This window comes from Notamacropus eugenii, chromosome 4 (assembly GCF_028372415.1).
Source record: "Notamacropus eugenii isolate mMacEug1 chromosome 4, mMacEug1.pri_v2, whole genome shotgun sequence".
Classification (NCBI taxonomy): domain Eukaryota; kingdom Metazoa; phylum Chordata; class Mammalia; order Diprotodontia; family Macropodidae; genus Notamacropus; species Notamacropus eugenii.
In genome coordinates, this window is record NC_092875.1 from 3,089,280 (window position 1) to 3,115,082 (window position 25,803).

Sequence of the window (25,803 nt, forward strand, 5' to 3'; positions counted from 1 at the left end):
TACAGCTAGGTTGTTCAGTGGATAAAGCACTGAGCTTGAGGTCAGAAAACTCTGAGTTCAATTGTGGCCTGAGACACTTACTGCCTGTGTGACTCTGGGCAAGTCACTTTACTTCTTTTTGTGTTAATCCACAGGAGAAGAACCTAAGTTATCTGCCCCTGGTGGTTTTTCTTTAACAAGAGATGAGTTTGAGGCTTGGTTCACCAGGGGTCGCTGTGGGACTGACGTGGGTACATGTTGGCAGGGCATGATCAGAGAAGGGAAATCAGGAAACTACAGCCAGAGTTGGTATTGAGGGTTCATGAATCCTTGCTACCCCTGCAGCTGTTTCCTGGCTGGGCCTCATGGAGAAACCTCAGAACCAGGCCACAGTTGACCCCACCTACCTCAATATTACCTCTACAGCCAGCAGGGGACCCAACTCTTGGCCCCAGTGTGTTTAATTTCAAGAGTTATTTGCACGAAGGAAGGCTCTAGCTTCTCAGGATGGGGTGGGGTAGGAGGATAAGAGGGACTGGAGCAGAGGGACAGAGCAGGAGCCCAGCCCATGGTCTGGGGCCCCAGGAAGGAAAGCATTGGCACCATGGCCTGGACTCCTCTCTTCATCCTGCTCACTCTCTGCGAAGGTCAGGGACAGTCTCTCTGGGCTCTTTGGGGAGAAGTAGGGGTGAACTGGGCATGAAGATGAAGGCCTTGGCAGTGTTGCTTCTGTCTCTGTCTGTAATGTATGTGTCTGTTCTATTGGTTTCAGGGACCATTGCTCAGGCTGTGGTCACTCAGGAGCCATCCCTGACTGTGAACCCAGGAGGAACAGTCACCATGACCTGCAGCTCCAGCACAGGGGCAGTCACCTCTGGGCACTATCCTGACTGGTTCCAGCAGAAATCCGGCCAAGTTCCCAGGATGCTCATCTATGATACCAACAATCGTGTATCAGGTGTTCCTGCCCGGTTCTCAGGGTCCCTCCTTGGGGACAAAGCTGCCCTCACCATCAACGGGGCCCAGGCAGAGAATGAGGCTGACTATTACTGTACGTTGTGGTATAATGATCATGAGCACAGTGAGAGACTCATATGAGGAACTGAGATAAAAACCTCCTCTTGCCCAACCCATATTCAGCAGCACAGGTTCTTTGAGATTGTTCAGATCTCTAGCTTCTGGTAGGACTTGAGGATGTTTCCACATTCACCCCAAGGTCTACTCTCCTCAGCCTCAAGTATTCCCTTGGTCAGGACCAGGATTGGGTCCCCACAGGTGAGGTCCCTGGAGGCACAAGTTATTTTATCTAAAGAGACTTTCTGCAACCTTCCACCCCCAACACATTTTGTGGTCTTCCTGAAGAAGCAGGAGATTAGGTTCTGCTACAACACTTTCCCCAGTATCTTGTTTGAGGTAACTCTCTTCCTTTTCATCATGTACATTACAGTGAGCCTGGCATTCACAGTCTTAAAACTACAATACCACTTCTCTGTCCTCTTTAAGATGAGTGACAATGCTTACAAGAGAAATCTGTAAGCTCCTTAAAAAAGTTTATTCTAAACTGTGGGAGGCACCATGTTGGGTAGCTCAAGACCCATCACAGATTTAGAGCTAAGAGATCCTAGAGTACGATGGTATAAGAGCTATAACCAGGGAAGTATGGTGGTCCTGTGGATAAAGCACTGGCCATGGAGTCCATGGGCCTATCTCTGATGCTTAGTACTTCTAAGATTTTTACTGTCACTTAACCTCCCTGTGACTCAGTTTCCTAACTTGTACAGTGTCATGCCTGAAACTGACACCAAAGATTGATGGAAACTATCATGAGTAAAGTGGAACCATTATAGACTGAGACATACGTTTTCAAAGTAAGATAAAATTTTATTAACAGGGGTTCTACCTGTCAAAAGAGTGGGTCAATGACACAGTTTAGCCAAAGATCCCAAAGTGAAGATTCAACACAGAATAAGTAACAATATACTAAGAAATAATACTTTTCTCTACAAATTTTTCTATATTCCTGCTAAAAGACCCTCAGAAATATGGATGATCTTTCTGCAATATAAAGACCTTTCTTAGTGAAACGTATTAAAAGTGGTGTTGGTCACTCATTTTTCAGTCATGGCTGACTCCTTGTGACACCATTTCGAATTTTCTTGGCAAGGATGCTGGAGTGGATTTGCCATTTTCATCTGCAGCTCATCTTATAGATGAGGAAACTGAGGAAAAGAACATTAAGTGACTTGCCAGAGACACTGAGCTAGCCAGTATGTGAGGCCAGAATCGAACTTAGGAAGATGAGTCTTCATGATTCAATGCCCAGTGCTCTATGAACTGTCCCACCTAGCTGCCCATTGAAGCTGGTGCCCACGATTTAACAATGAGTAACTGATCACTTTTGCATCAGTGTCTCCTCATCCATCTGGAGTCCTTACTCTTATCCACCTTTCTTCATTGATAAATTAAATGGATACCTTTAAAAGCAGGAAGTTTCTTAGTTTATTTCAGGAGTAATTCAGGAAGTAATGAGATGGTGACTATTTCTCAACTCATCTGGAAAGTTAATCCCACAGCTGTAATTTGCATGTCATGATCCGTTTTTGTTCAAATCTTTTCCCCCAAAATTTATTAACATGTTTGTTTTCAGTTGTCAACGATCACTTCCATGAGTTTTAAATTATCTCCCTCCACCCCCCTTCCCAAGATGGCTTCCAATCTTATATGGGTGCTAAACATACATTCTGATTAAACACATTTTCCCATTAGTCATGTTGCATAGAATTAAAATGAATGGGAGAAACCATGAGAAAAACAAAATATAACATAACAAAGGAGAAAGCAATCTATTTCATTCTGCATTCAGATTCCATGGTTCTTTCCCTGTATGTGTATGGCATTTTTGTGTCAGGAGTCCTTTGGAAATGTTTTAGGGCCTTGCATTACTGTGAAGGGCTAAGTCTATCAAAATTAGTGGTCACACACTGTGGTGTTACTATGTATAATGTTCTCCTGGTTCTGCTCATTTCACTCAGAATCAGTTCATATGTCTTCCCAGATTTTTCCTGTTCATCATGTCTCATAGCATAATATCATTTTTCCGTTGGCTTGGTCTCCTCTGGCAACGAAGGACGAACACAACAACATGTCAGTAGACCCAGCTGCTTGAGTGGGGACTCAGCCAGCTAGATAACTCAGCACTTCCTCTTCTGTCTGTTTCCCCCTCCCCTTTCTTCTCCTATCCAAAGGAAGGTAAATTTGGATGGCCAGAGGATGCCCAGTTAACTTGGGGTTTACTAGCTAGGTCCTTTCCTTTTCTTTCCTCTCCTTCCCTTCCCTTTCCTTTCCCAGAACCTTAAACCTACTGCACTCTGAAGGCCATAGATGGTACCACACTAGACCCCTGCCCAAGTTCCATTTAAGGGCTGTTATCTGGACCCTCCTGGCTTAAGAGTGATTATCTCTTAATAACCTTAATCAATAATAATCTCTTAATTACAATAGTAACTGTTGCTGTTTCCCTCCCAGCCTGGTTTAGTTATTTTTCTTTGTCTCATTAAAGGGCCCATCTCCTGACTACTTCCTAAACAGGCCTATTCACTGAATGGGCATTACCTCACCCTAAGTGAGTACCAAACAGGCCTTGGCCTAAAGGCGCCAAGGTCTCCCATTGCATCCTGGGCCATCTCCTATCATTCTGATTAATATAGAGATATTAATGGTTCCAGATGGTTCCAGAAGAGAAGTGAGGTTGGTGACCTTGCACCGCCCTCCCTCACTCAAAACAAAGTCAAGTGCAAGTCATTCCATCATTTCTCTGATGGCAGGGTGTTCTTTGGCAATGAAGGAGGAACACAACAATCTCTGCACTTACGAAGGGGTAAAGGCTTCTATCTTATCCCCGTGAGAGATCATTCTAGCTCTTAGTTTTAGGTGGATACTATTTATCACGTTAAGGAAGGCTCAGTTTATTCCAATGACGTTTAATGTTTTTGGTTTTCTGGTTTTTGGTTTGCTTTGTTTTATGGAAATGAGTGTTGGATTTTGTTAAAAGTTTTCTTTAATCGACTGAAATAATCGTATGATTTTGTCAATATTGCTATTAATACGGTCAATTCTAGTTATTGTTTGACTAATATTGAGCCAGCTCTACATTACTGCTACAAATCCACTATCTCCTTAGTGTATGAGTCTTGTGATTTTTTGAAGCAGTCTCATTGCTATTATTTTATTTAGTTTCTATTGATATTTTTAAGGGTGTTAATCACTTATTTTTTCTCTGTTTTGGTTCTCATTGGTTTTGGTTTCCAGACCATATTTTTGCACTAGAAGGAATTAGTAGGACACCTTTTAACCTATTTTTTAAATAATTCCTATAGTAAAGGAGTTAATTTTTCATTAAATATTTTGATAGAATTCATAGTTTCATTTTTTTCTTTTGGGAGCCTGTGGTTTGTTATTTTCTCAGATAAAGTTAAGTATTCCAATTCACGTTATTTTAATCTGAGTAGTACATGTTTTGTACGTATTTATCCATTTTGTTTAGAGTATCATGTTTTTTGGCATATGGTTAGATATCCTCACAAGACAGGGAGGACATTTGTTTACCAAATTTCAATCCAGCTTCTCTGTGGAACCCTGCCTGATTTCATGCTAAGGAAACTGCCACATTAGGGTGAACTCGTTGGGCTGACTTGAACCTTCGTCTTATGTGACTGTATTGTTCAGTTGGGCTGTTCCTACCCTTTGTTCTCCTTAGACGGGGGTTATGCCTGCCTTCCATTCTCAGGAGGGTATACTGAGACTCAACAGAGAAGAGTAATGGGAAGGCAGGACATCGTATCCCTCTGCATTACCATCACCCTCACCGCTACCCCTTCCACAGCACTCTGTGCTGTAAGAAATCATGAAGGGGGGAAATTTCAAAAAAACCTGGGAAGGAAGACTTGTATGAAGTGATGTAGAATGAAGTGAACAGATTCAAGAGAACAATTTTTACAGTGACAATAACATGGTAAAGACAAAGAATTTGAAGATGGAGAAACTCTGACCAGACTAGTGACCAATCACAATTCCAGAGGATAAATGAAGAAACATATTGCCTATCTCCTGATCTAGAATGAAAGAACTGGAAATAAAGAATGATTTTTATACGTATAATGTGTGTGTGAGTGTGTATACGTGTACACACACAGACACACTTTTAACCATTGAAGACATCTGGCTTGACCCTACATGTTATATCCAGGTGGTTACAGAGGAGAAAGCACCAAGCCTGGAATCAGGAAACTCTGAGATCAAATCTCAGATACCAGCTGTGTGACTCTGGGCAAGTCACTTTTCTTCTTTTTAATTCATCCAGCAGAGAAAGAAATGGCAAAGCACGCCAACATGTTTTCATGGCCAGTATGGTCAATGGAGTCATGGTGACTTAGAAATCATGGAACAACAGAAGAACAAAGATATGTTTGTAGGAGGGATTTTGTTCCTTCTTTCTCTCAGTTGGGGGGTGGGGGGAGATGATACAGGAATTGGAGGGAAAGAAGGTCAATTTCTGCTAACTAAAAACATAACATATTTTAAAACAAAGATATATCGAGAATCCTCTGAGTTAAAGGAGAGGAAATTTGCAGTTGATCATGTGTAATTAATGTCTCGCATTTTTTATATTTGGTGTAATTCTTCACTGTTTTATTCATTTCCGTTTTGTGAACATTTGTCAATTTTTGATGATCAAAATATTAGAATGTATTTTAAAACAAAGATATATGGGAAGCCTTCTTAGTAGAATGAAGGGAAAATTCCTCTTGATCATGTGGAATTAATATCATGCATTTTCTTCTGGAACTGGATTCAAAACATATACCTTGGCTCATCCACTGACCTGAAAAGTTAAATTGGGAGTACAAGAAGACTAACAGAAAATTATTGCATAAAATACAGAGGATAACATCAGTATTAATTTTTTCATAAATATACTGGTAGACTTATGATGGGAGAGTGACTGATGCCTTTTCCACATGTACATGAGCACGATGTTGGAATCTGCAGATCAGCTTGGAAAGAAAGAGGATGCTATAGAGTTAAGAACAGGTAGAATTTGTCTTTGTCCACCTGGTAGGCAGGGGAGAGGCAGAGGAGGAAAATCTAAGTGAAGATTATTTGAAATATTATTGATAAAGGGAGTGTTGGATCAGAATATGCAAAAAGAAGAAAGCTGCAGCTTTGGGTCTGTCTTTGTGAACTGGGAATGCTATTTGTGTTCAGTGTGATGAGTTATCTGAAAATCATCTCAGGTAAAGCCTTGAAGAATTCAAGCCTCATTTAAAGCATTGGATAGTTTTTGGTTTGAAAACAGAAAGCTTTGTGGGTAAGGCTTCTAGTCTGGTATGAAAAGCCTTGGAGAATTTTCATTCTCTTAGAAGAGTCACTGGAATATTTTCAGAGGAAGGCTACAAAGTAAAGCCTCAAAAATCAACAGCATTTTGATAGAACAACACAGGAAGCAATAATAGAAAGGGAAATCCCACTGGAAATTACAAAATGTGTGCAATACCTTGGAACTGATCTACCAAAGCACAAAAACAAGTTGTATAAATTCGATGACATAGAGCTCTTTCAAGAAAAAAAATTGAGCTATATAAAAAACTAGGAGAATATTCAAGACTTTTGGTTAGTCTATGATAGTATAAAATAAAAATCACAGAATTACCAAGGTTATTGGACACTTTTAATGTAATGTTTTATTTCTTCACCAATTATATGGTAAAACAATTTATAATTTTTTGTGAAGTTTTGAGTTCTAATTTTCATCCTTCCCTCACTCCCTCCTTTCCCTCATCCCTGAAACAGTAAGCCGTTCTGCATAGTTTATATATGGACAATCATGGAAAACATTTCCATACTAGTCATTTTGGATAGGAAAACTTGAGGTTAAAAAAATGACAGAAAGAAAAATAGCCTGCTTCAGTCTGTTTCAGACAGGATTAGCTCTTTCTCTAGAGTAGTGTGCTTCATTGTTCTTTGGGATTGAATCCTTTGGAATTGTCTTGGATTGTCATATGGCTGAGTGGTTGTCATTAACAATCCTTCATCATAAAATATTGCTGCTCCTGTATACAGTGTGCTCCTGGTTCTGTTCACTTCACTTTGCATCGGTTCATGTAATCTTTGCAGATTTTTCTGAAACGAGACCCCTTTGTCATTTCTTAGAGCACAGATAACATTCCATCAGAATCATATACCGCAGCTTATTTAGGAGTTCCCCAATGTACTGCATTTCAAATTCTTAGCCATCACAAAAAGAGCTGCTGTTAATATTTCTGTACAAATAGGTGCTTTCCCCCTTTTTAAAAATCTTTTTGGGATATAGACCTTGCAGTGGTATTGCTGGGTCAAAGGTTACACACAATTTTGTAGCCCATTTGCCTAGTTCCAAATTGTTCTCCAAAATGGTTGAATCAGTTCACATCCCCACCAACAGGGTGTTAGTGTTCCAGTTTTCCCACATCCACTCCAACATTTATCCTTTTTCTTTTTTGTCATATTAGCCAATCTCATCAGTGTGAAGTGATAACTCAGAGTTGTTTCAATTTGTATTTCTTTAATTAGTAGTGATTTTGGACATTTTATTATATGACTATAGGTAGCTTTGTCTGAAAACTTCCTATTCATATGCTTTGACCATCTATCAATTAAGAAAGGACATGTATTTTAATAATTTATGTTTTTAATGGTATACCAAGGAAACTACCAAGGGAATACTTTATAAAACATGATGAAATAATAGGAAAATACATTTGGAAAAGCAAAAGATCTAAAATAGGAAGGGAAATGAATAAAAGAGGTAGGAATAAAAAAATTGGCCCTTCAAGACTTCAAGCTGTATGACAAAGTCATCAAAAGCATCTTCTATAGGTGAAAAATGAAAAGGTAGATCAAGGGAACTGACTAGACAAGGAAAAATGGGAAGCAATGGAACTCAACAACCCAGTGTCAATAAATTGAAAAAAATAAATTACCTAGGAAAAACTCTCCTTATTTAATTAAAAATTGGACTGAAAAACCTGAAAATAGTCTGGGAGAAATTAGGCTTCACCTTATTCCTTTGACTATATTACATAATACATTCTGTTAGAAAAATTAGAAGAGATGTCAATAAATGTGGAAAATATAACATGCTTCCCTGATAAAGGCCTCATTTCTCAGATATATATAACAAACTGTTTCAAATTTCCAAAAATAAAAGCATTTCCTCAACTGACAAATTGTCAGACAATATGGATAGTTTGCTGACAGAGGACAAAATGGGACCTATCCTTAGCCATGTAAGCAAATGCTCTAAAACAAAGGTGTCACACACCTGGCCAGCAATACTCCAGAGTAAGGCTTGAACAAGATTAAACCTAATCAGGAAATATTTAACAAAACACAGAGGATGTAAATATGTGGCTTTCTAAGTACGTAGGTGAGCCCCAGGCATACGTACATAGAGTTTAGTGGTCACTATTTTATTTGAGATTGATGCTATTGCTTTAAATCGCTTGTCATTGGAGAAATGCAAATGAGCACATCTCAGAGGTACCACCTCATACCTATCTGACTGACAGTGGAGAGAAGAGGAACAGGAAGGGTTGTGGGTAAACATGTACTTTAAGGCACTGTTGGTGAAGCTGGGACCTGGTCCAGCCTTTCTGGAAAGCAGTTTGGACCTAAGCCCCCAAAGCTATGAAAATCTGTACACTTGTTACTTGACCCTGAAGTCCATTGGTATGGTACTATCTTTTCATTGGTGGAGATCAATGCTGTAAGATCAGTGAATGTGGCAGAACACAGTGGCTAAGAGCAAGAGACAAGAGAGATTCAGTCTCTTTGGGCTATTCTGGGTCCCAGCTTTGAGAGACATCAGTGATGCCCCACTGTCTTCAGCTCATTGAAGGTAGAAAAAGACTCAGAAGGAGCCACATGAGAGGAGCTAGTAGTCTTCATCCCCAGCTTGATAGAAGAGACTTCAGAGAGTTGGGACTCTGACGAAGTTGTTGAACCAACACACACAATTTCTCTGATTTTGTTTGTTGTGGAACAGGTGTCTCGTGGGGAAAAAAGTCAAGTTTAGGATGTAAAGCTTGGAGTTCTTTTCCCCCATTAATGAATAGCAATAAGGTCTAAGCAATTGATCCAATATAAAAATCACCCCCCCTTGGTGAACTATAATTTAAGGAGCAGGTGGATGGAGTTCTACTCCCTCTCTGTCTAAGGGAATGATATGGGGAGGGGGGGAGCTAGTGTGTACCAGGAGTAGGAACTCCCAGCCCCTCATGTAACCCTTCCAGCCCTGAAGTTAATTAGCATCTGCCCCTCAGGGGATCCACCCTGTGAGTGAAGCTGGGTCGGGGTCCTCAGGGCAGCTCTCAACATTCTTTTTTGTCTTGCCTCCAGGAAGCATTAGGAGGACAGAGGTTGGTGCCCTGCTGTCATGACTGTGCGCTAATTAGCTTGTGTTAATCCACTTCCCACATTCCTGACTGTGGCCACATCCAGGCACCTTCCAGGGGGAAAGGCCATGTTTCTTCACAGTCTGTAGCTGACACTGAACAACGGAGCTTATGGTGAAACAGAGGGCTGAGTGTGCTGATCTCAGCTTCTGAGAAGAGCAGAGGAGCCAGGGATCCCAAGGAGAGGAATGGCCAGTTCAGTTCTCCCCTGTAGGCTCTATCCTTGATGTGTCCTTAATGGTATGTGTCTTTGGGGACTGTGTCCAGCAGGGGACATTGTGGGATCATCTTGGAGAACTCCTCCTGAGGTTGCTCATAGCTAATTAATCACACAGTCCTGTCTAGGGTTGGCAGGGGATGCCTGCCATGTCAGCAGCTGTTTCCTGACTGGGCTCAGTGGGGTAACTCCAGGGCAAGCTCTGCCCCTCTGACCTAACCAGGCATGTCCCCAGCCTCTTGGATTGTACAGGGGAGGTGAAGAGAAGCATTTGCATGAGGCAAACCTATAACCTCCCAGAATGGGCAGTGGGAAAATAAGAGACACTAGCCAGAGCCCAGCCCAGCTCCGGACCCCAGGACGCAGCATCTGCACCATGGCCTTGACTGTTCTCCACATCATGCTGCTCTCTCTTAGCAAAGGTTTTGGAGGAGAAACCTAGGGGAGGCTGAGGAGAGGGCTGAGCATGAAGCAAGGGATGTGTCTGTCTTGATGTGTCTGTCTGTCTGTCCTGTTGGTTTCAGGGACCAGGAAAATCTGCATTTATTAGCTTTGTGACCCTAGGGAAGTCACTTAATGTCTTTCTGACTTGGTTTCCTCATCAGTGAGATGGAGATAATAACCTACCGCAAAGGGTTGTTGTCAGCATCTAATGAGTTAACTTATGAAAAGCATTCTGAAAATTTTAAGGAATCAAAAAGTCCTAGCTAACATGAAATCATTATTACTATTAGTAGTATTCCAAGACCCTTATATTTTCTATTTATCTCCTTTTCATCAGTTATTACCAAGTTCCTAAGAACTGACTGCCTCTATGAAAAAGTGAAATCCCAATTTAAAATACCCTGACCATAAGGTAGCACCTATGTCTGACTGAGTCTGAGTATGGCATGCACTTCCAGACCCCGCAGTTTGAAAAGGTATTCCATGCAGAGGAAGTCAACTAGGAGAAAGAAAGCTTAGAAATAGTGTCTCTTAAGGAGTAAGATCAAGAGAAAATTGGTTTTGTGGCATTGTCATTCATAAGGTAAAGAAGAGGGTAACAGAAGATTGGTCAGTGGGAGCTCCATCCTCAAAGTCTCATCTAAGTGCTGCCAAACCAACTCAGGGTGGAAGTTGTGGTGGGTAGGGACTGGGGGCTCAGCATTTGGAATCATGTGATGGTGTGTCATGGAAGGTCTTGACCTCCACTTCTGAGGATGCCCAGGTATTTGCCAATGTCCATTTGTGCTTCTGCCTTTGGTTGATTAGTCCCATTGATTATTCTCAATTTATCCAGTATAAAGAGAATTTGTCCGTAGCTGCTTGCATGTTCTCTCTCTCAAATGGTGAACACCTCCATAACAGGCACATTTTGCCCATATGTTATTCTCCGGAGCCAGGCCAGAAAATAAACCTAATATCTATCAAGTGACTGAATAACTGACTGGTACCAGTCTGCGGACCAGCGATTGAAAGAATGGACTTTTGACTTGTTGTATCTAGCATCCCAGGAGAATTTTTATTTTGACTTCATGGTATTGGTCCCTCTGGGAAGCCCAGACCCACCAGGGTGAGGGGAGGTTTGACTGAGTAAGCCAGCCTAGAGGGCAAGAATGAGTAGGCCCTATGCCAGGTGCCACACTAGAATCCTTAAAGACTCGGTGAATGATCTCCCCTAGGAGCGCTAACCTTAGTTGTATAGGGATAAAACTCATTACTTTGAATCTATTTCCCTCCCAGAATTTGTCACTGCTAGCATGCAAATAGACACAATTGGAGCAGATTTACCTGGTGGAGCCAGATTTCAATACGTTGACACATCCATGCTAAGAAAACACTTCAGATAATAGACATTACCAAATGGCAGTTTTAAAAGGAGGTATGATATGCTGTGAGTGAGATGGGCCTCTAAGGCAGAGGAATGGGCTTCCTCTCCATCCATCTGATGCAAGTGAACATTTCTCATTCGAACAGCATGACCAGCCGTTGGGAGCTGTGCTCTTTGAAGCAGAGTTTGAATGCCTGGCAACTGAGTTTGAGTAAGGTCCTCAGGGTCTGGTATCTTATCCTGTTGGGTGATCTTCAAAATTTTCCTAAAGCAATTCAAATGGAAGTGATTCAGGTTCCTGGCATGATGCTGGCAAACTGTGCAGTGTCCACAGGGAAACAACAATGAGGTCAGCACAACAGCTCTGTAGACCTTTAGTTTGGTAGGCAGTCTAATTCCTCTTCTCTCCCATACTTTCCTTCACAGCCTCAGAAACACTGAGCCAGCTCTGGCAATGCATGCATCAACCTCACTGTCAACGTGTATGTGCCTTGAAAGTGCTCTACCAAGGTAAGAGAACGTATCCACAGCATTCAGAACTACTCCTCTTGCTGTAACTTATGGTTCAACATATGGATAGTGTGGTGGTGGCTGATGGAGCACCTGTGTTTTCATGCTGCTGATATTTCATGGTGTTAATTGTTAGGCCAAAATTAGCTCAAGCAGCAGAGAAGTGATCCATATTTTGTTGCATCTCAGCTTCAGAGGCTGCATTGCGTGCACAATCATCTGCCAACAGAAGATCTTGCACCAACACTCCCTCCACTTTGGTCTTGACTTGTAGCCTTTTCAAATTGAAGGATTTCCTATCAGTGTGGGACCTGCCCTTGATGCCATGTTCATCCTCTTTGAAAACACTTGATAACATGACTGCAAATATCATACCACCAGGTGGTGCAGTGGATAGACACCATGCCTGGAGTCAAGAAGAGGCATCTTTCTGAGTTCAAATCCAGCCTCAGACACTTAATAGCTGGGTAATCCTGGACAAGTCATTTCACCCCATTTGCCTCAATTTCCTCTTCTGTCAGATGAACTGAAGAAGGAAAAAATAAACTACTCCATCAAAAGTAATGTGGAAGTCAAGCTTAGAGAGAGGCAGAATTCTTGGCTCAGTAAAAAAATAAGTTGATGGGATTAGTTTTAGGTTGCTAGTAACAATTCAAAGACTTTTTATGATGGCTTGATGGCTATTTATGTGCCACAGGTCTGTGGTAAATCTCAACTACTCAGCACTGCTGGACTTTGCTCAGTGATAAGAACACGATCCTGGAACGATTGTCTAAACACCTCCAAAGTGCTCTCAACAACAGTCATCAACCAACGATGAAGCCATTTACCTCCCTTTGAAGACAATTCCTCTCTATCTCGACTTCCCACTAAGAAGACAGTTGGAATGCCATTAGGCTCCCCTCACGTGGCAAAGCACCTCATGCTGATTCCATTCCAGCAGAGATCTATGAGGCTGAGCATTCACTGCTCATATAAAAGTTGATTAAATTCTTCCAGCTTATGTGGCAAGAGAAAGTTATCCCCCAGGAGGCAAGGATGCCCCCATTGTTCATCTATATAATGAAAAAGGGAACAGGTTGCCCTGTGAGAAGTGCAAGGAAGTCTTTCTCTTATTCTGTTCCCAGCAAAATGTCCCCCTAGTCTCGCTTAATCCTTCACCTGGATGATGGTCATCTACTCAAGGGCCAGGGAGGCCTCAGAAAGGACAAAGGAGCAGTGTATGTTGTGTCTGCTGCCTGACAACCCCAGGAGAAATGCCAAGAGCAGAACAGATGTCTGTACACAACATTTATGGATCTGCCCAAGGACTTTGATAATGTCAGTCATTAGGGCCTGTGAAAGATCATGGTGAAGTTTGGTTTCCTGGAGAAGTTCATCAGCATTGCATGCCCGTTTTATAACGGCATGCTAGCATGGGTTCTGCCTAATGAAGGATATTCTCTCAGTTTCTCCGACACCAGTGTAGTGAAGTAGAGCAGTGTGTTTCCTCCCCCAATGTTCAGCATGATGTTTTCAGCCATGGGGTCACATACCTTCAACAAGGATGAACATGACCTCAAAGTCAGCTACAGAACTGATCGCAAATTATTCAGCTTGAAGAGGTTACAAGCCAGTGAAAGGAGCAGAACCAGGAGAACTTTGTGCCCAGCAACAACCACAGTGTGTGAGGAAGTTTTCTGGAAGACTTAGTACTTCGTTGCAATGCAAGGACTTAAAAAATTTCCAGTGGACTCGAGGCAAAATGCCTTCCACATCCAGATGAAGAAGTATGGAACTGGATCGCAGACAGAAGGAGACCATTTTCTTTTCTATTATGTTTTGTTTTGTTTTATTATTTCTCCTACTCATCTTAATTCTTCTACACAACATGTATTTAATATGAATGTACTTGTAGAACCTACGTAAGATTGTATGCTGTCTCAGGGAGGGAGTGTGGAGGGAGGGGAAATAAATCTAAGCTACATGGAAGTGATTGTGGAACACTGAAAACAAATAAAATAATTTAATTTTTAAAAAATGAAATGACTATGGCACAACAACAACAAAAGAAAATGCTACAAGCCAAGATTAAAGTAGAAGGAGAATTGGTATGCGACTTTTTGTTGGCAGATGACTAGGTGCTCAACGCACCCTCTGAAGCTGAGTATTAACAAAGTATGTATACATTGATTCTCTGCTGCTTGTGCTAATTTTGGCCTAACAATTAACATCAAGTAAATATTCTCCACTAGTCTGTATCACAGCATTCATCAGTTAAAGCCAAAGGGGAAATTTTGAAACTCGCAGATAAGTTCATTTACCTTGGCAGTCTACTTTCCAGGAATGTCCACAAAGATGGTGAAGCCAAAGATTCTGAACGTCACCTGGCAGGATAAGGTACCAGAAACTGAGAGTTGTTTTTTTTCTGGAGCTGAACTGCCAATCATTCAAACAGTACTGCAGAGAGTACAACTCTGATGGGCCTGGCACAGAGTTCAAATGCCAAACATACATTTCCCTAAAAGACTATTTTATGGAGAAGTCACACAAGGCAAATGCTCACATGGAGGTCAGAAGTGATACAAGGACACGCTCAAGGTCTCAGTGCATTTGATAGTGGCATAGCAGCGCTCAGCAAGGTGAGCCCACATCAAAGAAGGTCCTGTGCTCTATGAGCAAAGCAGAATAAAAGTAGCTTAAAAGAAACATGAGATGTGCAAATGTTCATGAGACTATTTGTTCCTGCCCTATGGTGTATGTGTATGTGTGTGTGAGAGAGAGAAAGGTGGGGGAAGGAGGGGGAAGAGAGAGAGAGAGAGAGATGGAGAGAGAGAGAGAGAGAAATTCCATCAAGGTGGGGATTAAGAGGGTCTAAGTCTAAGGACCCTGAGAGTTATATTTCTCTTCAAACTAGGGAAAATAAGTAGCTAATGTGAGGTCATGATGAGAGCTGGAATCTTTCAGGTGGGATTGTATTAATCTCTTCGTGGGGAAGGAGATGGTGTGCTTAATGCTCCTCAGTGGATCAATAAACTCCAGTGTGTGTGTGTGTGTGTGTGTGTGTGTGTGTGTGTGTGTGTGTGTGTGTGTGTAATTTGTGGTGGCTGACTTGACAAACGGCTAGCAAGGACCTTGAACTTCCTGAAGCAGAGTGAAAGTGCTATTCACCTAAAATCTGGGACTCCCTTCACAAAATGAGGAAGAGTCACTGTGTCCCTAGCATGGCCAGAGTGTGTACTGCCCACACCTGCCACATCAGTAATAACTGATAAATATAATTAGCCTTATTTCTGTTTTAAAAAAATGACAGAAGGGTTTTTTTAATGCATGCATTGGGAACTTTGTAGAAGAAAAAACAATTAATTTGAAGGAAAAGATTCAATAATTTGGTACCCTGAGGTCAGGAAATCACTTCTACTTTAGTGTCCTCACACTCATGCCAGTTTTTGGACAAGTCTCCAGGTGGCATTAGTGGTATTGCCACCAGGTGGCAGTGAGGGACTGCTCTTTGGGCCTCATCAGCCCCCAGGAGCTGTACCACCTCATTCTATCAGTGATTGATCCACCATTCATGTAACTCCCTGCACCAGGATCAGGGAGATACCTGAGAATGAGCCACCAGGTGGCACCGTGGGACTGGGTTTGAGATCCAATGGATTTTTCAGTAACCTTCCCAAGGGCTGTCAAGAATATGCCATTCGTTCACTGGGTTGTATGATGGCTCAGCAGGTGCTTGACTCCACTGCTGAGTCCCTCCCATGGGGAAAGTCCTCCCCATAGTTAGAATCTCTGCACTGGTAGCCATCCCCTCCTCTTCCCACAATCCTCCCCTGTCTCTAGTCTCAGACTAAGAGATATTGTGGGGTGGGAGACAAAGGGTAGATTTGCATAGAAAGCTGTCAGAAGGATAAAAGGAACTTGGCAGAATCCAGTGCCAACTGAGGGGCCTCAGGCAGCAGAGTTCTGGGGACATTTCCACCATGGCCTGGACTCCTCTCCTGCTCAGCCTCCTCAGTCTCTGCCAAGGTGCCACCTGAGGGGTCTCAGAGAAAGGGGGCACTCAGGACTCAGAGGGACTGTCTCCTCTCTTCCTCCTGGGTGTGGATGGAAGAGAGAGAGAGTCTCTAGCCCCTGACTCAAAACTTTCTTTCTCTCTCTTTCCAGGTGCTTGGGCCCAGTTTGTCCTGAGTCAGCCAGCATCAGCGTCAGGGTCTCTGGGTCAGTCCGTCACAGTCTCCTGCACTCGAAGCAGTGGCAACATTGATAGCAACTATGTGCAGTGGTACCAACAGCACCAGGGCCAGGCCCCCAAGCTCATCATCTATGACTGAAACAAACGTCCCTCAGGGATCCCAGAGAGATTCTCTGGCACCAAAGACACCTCAACCAGCTCTGCCTCCCTGACCATCTCTGGTCTCCAGGCTGAGGATGAGGCTGACTACTACTGTCAATCTTATGTCTCTGGTAGCAATAGCACAGTGATTCAGGCCTATGGGGAAGTGAGACAAAAACCCCTGGGCTGCACTTCTCTGTTCTATCTGTGATGCAGTTACCACCAGGGTGTGAATGCTGCTCACTGCAAGGAGAGACAAGTCTGATCCCTGGGGGAGGAAGAGGAAGCAGGAGACACAAGTCCAGCTTCCTGGACAAAGGAATATATCAGGCACCTCCTGTATGGAAGGAAGTCTGGTGTGGGACAGTGGGGAAAACATGAATTTTAGAATCAGAAAATCTGGATAAAATCTTGTCTTTGAGGTTTATCAATCTTGTCCTTAGACAAATTTTATCCAGTTAATGTTTCATTCTCCTTGATAGAAAAGGAAAGATTTGAATTGGATGGCATCTGAGATCCGTTCCTTGAGTCCATGTTCCCATGAAACTTCAGTCAAAAGCATCAGCCCTCCTCATGGCCTCTCCCCTTGGCCTCATCCCTCTTCAACATCTTTTTCTCAGTGACCATCCCTCTGTGATCTCTGAGGCCATCACCCACCTCTGCTCTGGCTTCACTTTCTTCTCTTCCAGTGGGGACTCTCTAACCTGTTCCACTTCACACCCTGTTCTTTCAAACTCTTGGCTCCCTCTCCCTATGGTTTTTCATGCCCTGCCTAATCTCAATCCTGGATGACCCTCACCCTTTCCCTTCTCCTCACATGTGACCACAGAGCACTGCTGGAAGAAGTCTTTGAGCAGAGCTGATGGGATCCTCTACCTATTGATGTCATTTACTCTGACCTGGGTCCCCAAAGTCGCTTCACCATTCTTTGGGAAATCTTTAATTAACTATTTGCAGCCCTCACAGAAGGCATTCTAATTCTTCTCTGCACAGTCTTCTCACATCCCCTCTTCCTCCTTTACAGTTAAAAACTTAACCTCTCTCTGAGGAAACGGAGAACATTCAGGTTCTGACATCTTCTCTAGACCCTTCCATACAATATCTCATTCCCTCCTTTTAGTATCTCCTGAAGAGGTTACCTGAGCCCTCTACATGTGGATCACAACCTCCTGAGCCCCAGTCATACTTCCAGGTAAATCTGACATTAGGAAATGCCCTGAAAAATGGACATCCATCCAACCACATCCTGAAAAGAAGAATACTAGTGGAAGTTCAAAACTCCAGTATTCAATAACCAAAGTTACAGGTGGAAAATCTCTCCAAGGCATCCTTCCAAAAACCAATAATCCAATGCTTATTCCCAAGGAGACTGACTCCATTATCTCTGGGGTCTTCTAAGCCAATTCTCACTGACAGTGATGGGTCCCTCATGTGACTTTCTGTGACCTGGAAAAATGATTCTCCAAGTGTGGTCCATGGATCCCTGGGGGCCCCTGATATGCTTTTAGAGAAGCAAAGAGGCCAAAAGTATTTTCTCAATAAGAAGATGCCATTTGCTTTTCAACTCTCATTCTCTCCTAAGTGGGCAGCAGAATTTTCCAGAGGCTCCATGGCCTGGGAGTAAAAGTTTTAGCAGCAAATATAGAGTGTCATCTACAGAACTGGATTCTGTCTAATGGATGGAGGAAATCTGAGGCAAGGCTGCACGTGCTAATGCTCTATTACTCTTGTTTCAGCACCATCTAATTATCAGAGACCTTTTACTGAATACTTGGTGACACACACAGCTGGTTCTAAAACATCCCAAGTGATGAATAACTCAGTTGAATCTCAAGGTTAATTCTGGAGGAACTGTGTTGACATTTGCAGTGCTGGTTCAAAATCAATGATGGGGAAAGCAAGTGGTGCCTTAGCACTTAGAGTGATACTAAATCCTATTAGGATTCATTGGAGGCTTCACTGCAATACAGTCACAGTCTTTTAAGTGGCCATTTTCCTTCAGAATGCTCTACATGAAGCAGTGAATATGATCCAACGGATTAAATCTCAACTTTTCAGCATCTGTCCTTTAAGTATTCTGGGATGAAGTGGGAAGGATGCCTAAAAACTCTACTCCCTCCTCACAGACAATGGTTTTCTGGAAGAAAGGGTGGAGTAGTCATCCCTCAGGGATTCCAGACAGATTCTCTGGATTCTCCAGATTTTCCCTCAACCAGCTCTGCTTCTCTGACCTTCTCCAGCCAGAGGATGAGGCAGATTATTATAATCAATCCAATGGCAGCAGCTACAAGTCACTCAGTGGTTCAGACCCATGAGGAAGGGAGGAAACAAACCTCTGAGCTCCCCTGCTCTGCTCCATCAAAGACTCAATTACAGCCAGGGTTTGAGGACTGCTCCCTGTGTGCATTGCCACAGTCAAATCCCTGGGGGAGAAAGATAAAACATAAGACATCCATCCAGCTTCCTTACAGGAGGTACCTCCTCTAATGGAAGTTAGTATAGCATGGTATAGTGGAAAAAGGATTTGTTCTAGAATCAGATGATGTAGGCTCAAATCCTGCCTCTCTAATGGATATCAACTACGTGACCCATATCCAAGTTTTTGCCTTCCTAAGGCCTCAGTTTCCTCATCTATAAAAGGAGAGGATTAAACTAAATGGCATCTGAAATCCCTTCCAACTCTTCAGTTAAATCCCCAGATAATCTCCTTCAAGCCACATTGATCTCTCTCTTTTCCCTATTCCTCCTCAGTGTACTTTCCTTCCCAATGACCTCCACACCATTCTCTTCTCAATGGTATCCCAGGCTGTCCCTGGGAGATCACCCACCCTTGCCCTAGCTTTTCTTTCTTCTCTTACAGTGTGGACCCTCAATTCCTGTCCAACTACACACCCTGCTATCCTCTCAAAAGCTTGGTACCTCTTTCCTAGGGAGGGTCATGCCCTGCCTAACCTGATTCATGAATGACCATCACCATCTCTCTTCAGTCCCCCTCACCTGCTGCTGCTGAGCACTGCTGGAGAAAGTCATGGAGCTGAGTGGGTGGGTCCTCTACCACATGGTGCCATCTTATCTGCACTGGGCCTTCAAAGCAGCCAAACAGTATTTTAGCAACTCTAATTAACTCTGTTGGGCATTCCCACAGTAGTTACTCCAAGGCTTCTCTTCTCTCCCCAGTCTTCTCATATTACCTCTTACCTCCTCCCTCACACTCAAGGACCTCGCATCTTCTCTGAGAGAATAGAGAACATTCACTTGGAAGGCCTGACTTACCCTCTCTGATCCCCTCCATATCACATCTCATTACCTCCTTTAGTATCCCCTGAAGAGCTCGGCTAAGCCCTGCACATGAGGATCACACCCTGGGCTTACTCCCCCAATTCCCTTTCATATGTGCAGATGAAATCAACATGAAGAAAGACATTTAAAAACTGCTGTCTATTGCAACAATAGTCTAAACAAAAAAGAACAAATGGTAGTGATAACTCAAAACTCACACATCCACTAAGAAATCCCATGTGGAGAATCTCTTAGGAGCATCCTCCCAAAAATCAGTGGTCCAATGCTTATTCCTAAGGAGGCTACCACCCCATGTAGCATAGGATCTGTCATAGATTCAATGAGCTCACAACTGTTTTCACAATGATAAGACCTGTTTGGTCATATGAACCAGGAGGTAGCTATTAAAGTTTATTGTTTGTGACATACAGTCACAGTTGCACCAAGAATAGTGCCTCTTGGCTCTGGTAACAACACTGAGAGCAGATAATAAAGCTGGATGAAAATGGCTAGAAGGACACCAAGTGACCTAGGAAGAATGTGAACAGGGAAGCCCTATAAGTGGCTAGATGGTTAGAAATAGGTGGCCAGGAAGTGGGAGCTAAGGATGGAGAGTTGACTTCTCTGTGTATTGTGACCTAGACATTAAGGGGAACACAAGGAACTCTTCCCTGAAAAGGTCTTTGTTTGAGTCATGGGAAAAAGAGATGCAAGAGACTTGAGACTTTGAGGGAGTCCTACAGATTACAGAACTTGATGTGCTCCTTTGGAATTTATCTTGTAAATTTTCAATTTTGATGAAGTGAATGTACAACATAAAATAATGTACAATTTCCTATAAGCAAGAGACATTAAACATTTCAGACACTCATCACTTCCCAGTCCTTAGGTGCATTTGGTGCTGAACTACTGTTCACTCTCATGCATAAAATTGACACCAAAGTTTGATGGAAACTGTCATGAGTAAAGTGGAAGCAAAGTAGACTGAAACATATGTTTTCAAAACAAGATAAAATTTTGTTAACAGGGGTTCTACCTGTCAATAGAGTGGGTCAACGCCACAGTTTAGCTAAAGATCCCAAACTGAAGATTCAGCATAGAACAAAGAACCATATATTAAGAACTAATTCTTTTCTCTAGAAATCTTTCTAGATTCCTTCTAAAAGGCCCTTGAAAATATGGGCAATCATTCTTCAATATAAAGACCTTTCTCAGTGAAATGTATTAAAGGTGGCGTTATTCAGTCATTTTTTCAGTCATGTCCAACTTATTCTGACGTCCTTTGGAATTTTCCTGGCAAAGACATTGGAATGGATTTACCATTTTCTTCTGCAGCTCATCTTATGAATGAGGAAACTGAGGCAAAGAGGATTAAGTGACTTGTCCAGAGTTGCACAGCTAGCTAATATGTGAGGCCATCATTGAACTTATGAAGATGAGTCTTCATAACTCAATGTCCAGTGTTCTATGGACTGTCCCACCTGGCTGCCCCATTAAAGCTGGTACACTGTCATTTTTCAATGAATGACTGATCACCATTGCATCAATGTCTCCTCATGCACCTGGAGTGATTACTCTTACCCACCTTTGCCCAATGAGAAATGAAATGGAGATCATTTAAAGCAGTAAGTTTCCTAGTTTACTTCAGCAGGGAATAAGATGGTGACTTTATTTCTCAACTCTTTTGGAATATTAATCCCAGAGAGGAAATTTGCATATTGTCATCTTTTTTTGTTTAAATCTTTCCCTCCAAATTTATTAATTTATTTGTTTTCAATTGTCAACAATCACTTCCATAAGTCTTACATTTCCTCCCCCTTCCTCCACTCCCCCTCCTCAAGATGACTTCCAGTTTTAGATGGGTGCTACATATGCAGTCCTATTGAACACATTTTCCCATTAGTCATGTTGCATAGAAGAATTAAAATGAATGGGAGAAACCATGAGAATAACAAAACAAAGCATGACAAAGAAGAAAATAATCTGTTTCATTCAGAATTCATATTCCCTAGTTCTTTCCTTATATGTGTATGGCATTTTGGCATCATGAATCCTTTGAAAATATTTTAGGTCCTTGAATTGCAGTGAAGGGCTAAGTCTATCAAAATTAGTCCTCTCACACCGTGGCTGTTACTGTGTACAATGTTCTCCCGACTCTCCACACTTCACTCAGCATCAGCTCATGTAAGTTTTACAGGTTTTTCTAAAGTCTGCCTATTAATCTTTTCTTATAACACAATAGTATTCCATTACATTCATATTCCACAACTTATTCAGTCATTCTCCAGTTGATGGGCATCCCCTCGATTTCCAGTTCTTGACCACCACAAAAAGAGCTCCTATAAATATTTTGGTACATGTGGGTCTGTTTCCCATTTTTTGATCTCTTTGTGTGTTCATCCTTCATTGTCGAAGAAGATCATGCCATCAGAGAGATGATGACATGACTTGCACTTGACTTTGTTTTGAGTGAGAGAGGGCTGTGCAGGTCACCAGCCTCACTTCTCCTCCAGAGATATCTGAATCCAGTGACCAGATATTCATCAAGACGACTGGAGATGACCCAGGATGAGACAATTGGGGTTAAGTGAATTGTCCAAGGTCAGACAGCTAGTGAGTGTCAAGTGTCTGAGTGCAGTAGGTAGAGCCTCAGTGCAGGAGTCAGGAGGACCTGAGTGATCTCTTTGTGATATAGCCATAGAAGAGGTATTGCTGGGTCAAAGGATATGCACATTTTATAAAACATGTAGAGAATTGAGTCAAATTTACAAGAATACAAGTCATTCCTCATATGATAAATGGTCAAAGGATATGAACAGGCAGTTTTCAGATAAAGAAATTATAGCTATCTATAGTGATATGAAAAGATGCTCTAAATCACCATTGATTAGAGAGATTCAAGTAGAAATCAATATGAGGCACCACATCACACATATCACATTGTCTTACATGAGAAAATAAGAAGATGATAAATGTTGGAGAAGATGTGGAAAAGTTGGACCACTAATTCATTGAGGGTGGAGCTGTGAGCTGATCCAGCCTTTCGGGAGTGCAATTTGGAATTATGCCCAAAGTATTTTGTTATCATTTCCACCCAGTGGTACAAAGTATTCCCTTGTAATTTTCTTGGTATACCAATAAATTATGTTTATAAAATTACAAAAGTAAATAAATAAATAATAAAATTTAAAACAAATTATAAATTTACAAAACACATACTTATAAAAATGCAATTCTTTTCCTAATTGATAGATGGTCAAAAATATGAACAGGTAGTTTTCAGATGAAGTTATCTATAGCTATGTGAAAAAATGTTCTAAACCACTATTGATTAAAGAAACACAAATTCAAACTACTCTCAGCTACCACTTCAAAAGTATCAGATTGACTAATGTGACAAAAAATAAAAATGATAAATGTTGGAGTGGATGTATGAAAATTGGGACACTAATACCCTGTTGGTGGGGGTGGGAACTGATGCAACCATTTTGGAGAACAATTTGAAACTAATTCCAATGGGCTGTAGAACTGTGTGTGCTCTTTGACCCAGCAATACCACCACAAGATCTATATCCCAAAAACATTTTTTAAAGAGATGAAAGGAACTATTTATACAAAAGTATTTATAGCTGCTCTTTTTATGGTGGCTAAGAATTGGAAACTGAGAAGATGCCTAGCAGTTGGGGAATAGCTAAACAAGCTGTGCTATATAATTGTAATAGAATATAATTGTGCCATAAGAAATGACAATGGGTGTGGTTTCAGAAAAATCTGTAAAGGTTAGATGAGCTGATGTAACATGAAGTGAACAGAACCACGTGTACATCATACACAGTAACCGCAATACTGTACAATGAAAAATTGTTAGCATCTTAACTATTCCCATCAATAAAATGGTCCAGCCTTTCAGGAAATCACTTTGGACCTAAGCCCCCAAAACTATGAAAATGTATAGACTTCTTACCTGATCCAAAGTCCAGTGGTATGGGAGTCTCTTCTAACTGGTGGAGATTAACGCTCTAAGATCAGTGAATGAGAGAAGCACAGAGTGGCTGAGGCCAAGAGAGAAGAGGGACTCGCTCTCTTCAATCTCTTTAGGCTTTTCTCATTCCCAGCTTTGAAAGACATCGGTGATGCCACACAGTCTTCAGGTCACTGAAGGGAGAAAGACTCAGAAGGAGCCAGCATGAGAGGAGCTGGCAGTCCTCATCCCAGCTTCATACAAGAGACTTCAGAGTTTTCCACTTGAGGGAGATTGGGGACTCTCTTCGATGCTGCTGTTATTGAACCAATTCACACAAAATCTCTCTAATTTTGGGTGGGAGAAGAAGTCAAGTTTCAGATATAAAGCTTGGTGTTCTCTTTCCCCCATTAATGAGTAGCAATAAAATTCAAGCTATAGGCTGAACGTGAAAATCACCCACCCAGGTGAACTAGAATTAAGGAAGCAGATGGATGTAATTCTACCCTGTCTCTATCTAAAGAAAGGAACTGGTGGGGGGGGGGGGGGGAGCTAGTGAGCAGCAGGATTAGGAACTCCCAGCTCCTTAGGTAACCTTACTAGCCCTGAGGTTAAGTAGCATCTGCCCCTCTGGGGAACCACCCTGTGAGAGAAAGCTGGGCCAGGGCCCTCAGGACAAGTCTCATCATCCTTTTCTGTGCTGTCTCCAGGAAGCCTCAGGAGGGCAGAGGTTGGTGTTCTGCTCTCATGTTTGGAAGCAACATGTATAAATTCACTTGCCACCTTCCTGACAGTGGCCACTTCCAGGCCCCTTCCAGGCAGAAAGACCATGTTTCTGCCCAGTCTGTAGCTGACACTGAAAAACAGAGCTTGTGAAAAAGCTGACAGCTGAGTGCGCTGATCTGAGCTTCTGTGGAGAGGATAGGAGCCAGGGACTCCAAGGGGAGGACTGGGCTCTTCAGTTCCCTTATGTAAGAACAGTGTCCAGAGGAGGAAGATGGGATTTCAAGGCCACAGTCCAAAGACATGAGGCCAAGGAACCAGATGACTGGCACACCCAGGTACCTAAGTTATCTATCCTTGGTGGTTTCTCATTAACAAGAAATGGCTTGGGGGCTTGGCTCCACCAGGGGTAGCTGTGGGACTGCCATGGGTGCAAGACAGCAGAGCATTATCACAGAAGGGAAATCAAGAAACCTCAGGCAAAGATGGCATTTAGGGCTCATGAATGCTTGCTAGCCCTGCAGCTGTTTCCTGTCTTGGCCCAGTGGGGGAACTTCAGGGCCAGGCCATAGTCAGCCCCATCTATCTCAATATTACCTCTACAGCCAGCAGGGGCCCCAACTCAAGCCCCAGTTACTGAAATTGCAAGACCTATTTGCATGAAGGAATGCTCCAGCCTCCCAGGACAGGCTGGGGTAGGGGAATAAGAGGGACTGGCTGCAGTGCAGCTCAAGCTCTGGGACCCCAGAAAGCAGAGAATTGCTACCATGTCCTTGGCTCTTCTATTCATCCTGCTCACTCTCTGCAAAGGTTGGGGACAGTCTCTCTGGGCACATGGGGAAGAAGAAGGGGTGAGCTGGGCACAAAGACCTTGGCAGTGCTGCTACTGTCTATATTTCTGATCTATGTGTTTGTCCTATTGGTTTCAGGGACTATTGCTCAGGCTGTGGTGTCTCAGGAGGCATCCCTGACTGTGATTCCAGGAGGAACAGTCACCATGACCTGCAGCTCCAGCACAGGGGCAGTTACCTCTGGGCACTATCCTGCCTGGTTCCAGCAGAAATCCGGTCAAGTTCCCAGGCTACTCATCTATAGTACCAACAATCTTGCATCAGGTGTCCCTGCACGGTTCTCAGGGTCCCTCATTGGGGACAAAGCTGCCCTCACCATCAAGGGGGCCCAGGCTGAGGATGAGGCTGACTATTACTGCACATTGTGGTATAATGGTCCTGAGCACAGTGAGAGACTCATATGAGGAACTGAGATAAAAACCTCCTCTTGCCCAACCCATATTCAGCAGCACAGGTTCTTTGAGATTGTTCAGATCTCTAGCTTCTGGTAGGACAGTGAGATATTCATAAGAGGAACTGAGGCAAAATCCTCCTCTTGCTCAGTCTGTACCCAAATGCAGAGGTTACTTGATTTCTATCAGATCTTCAGCTTCTGTCTGTAAGATTTGGGGGTGTTTCCACATTCACCCCAAGGTCCTCTTTTCTCAATCTCCAGCTTTCTCTTGGA

General features: G+C 42.6%; 2 gene segments (V, D, J or C); both read left to right on the forward strand.

Annotated features, from left to right (window-relative positions):
- Positions 1–549: 549 nt before the first annotated feature.
- On the forward strand, positions 550–1,077 carry LOC140498798 (immunoglobulin lambda variable 7-46-like). The segment is given in 2 exon segments: positions 550–626; positions 752–1,077. Coding segments are annotated over 2 exon segments (369 nt in total).
- A 23,975-nt stretch (positions 1,078–25,052) lies between these two features.
- On the forward strand, positions 25,053–25,540 carry LOC140498799 (immunoglobulin lambda variable 7-46-like). The segment is given in 2 exon segments: positions 25,053–25,095; positions 25,215–25,540. Coding segments are annotated over 2 exon segments (369 nt in total).
- The last annotated feature ends 263 nt before the right edge of the window (positions 25,541–25,803 follow it).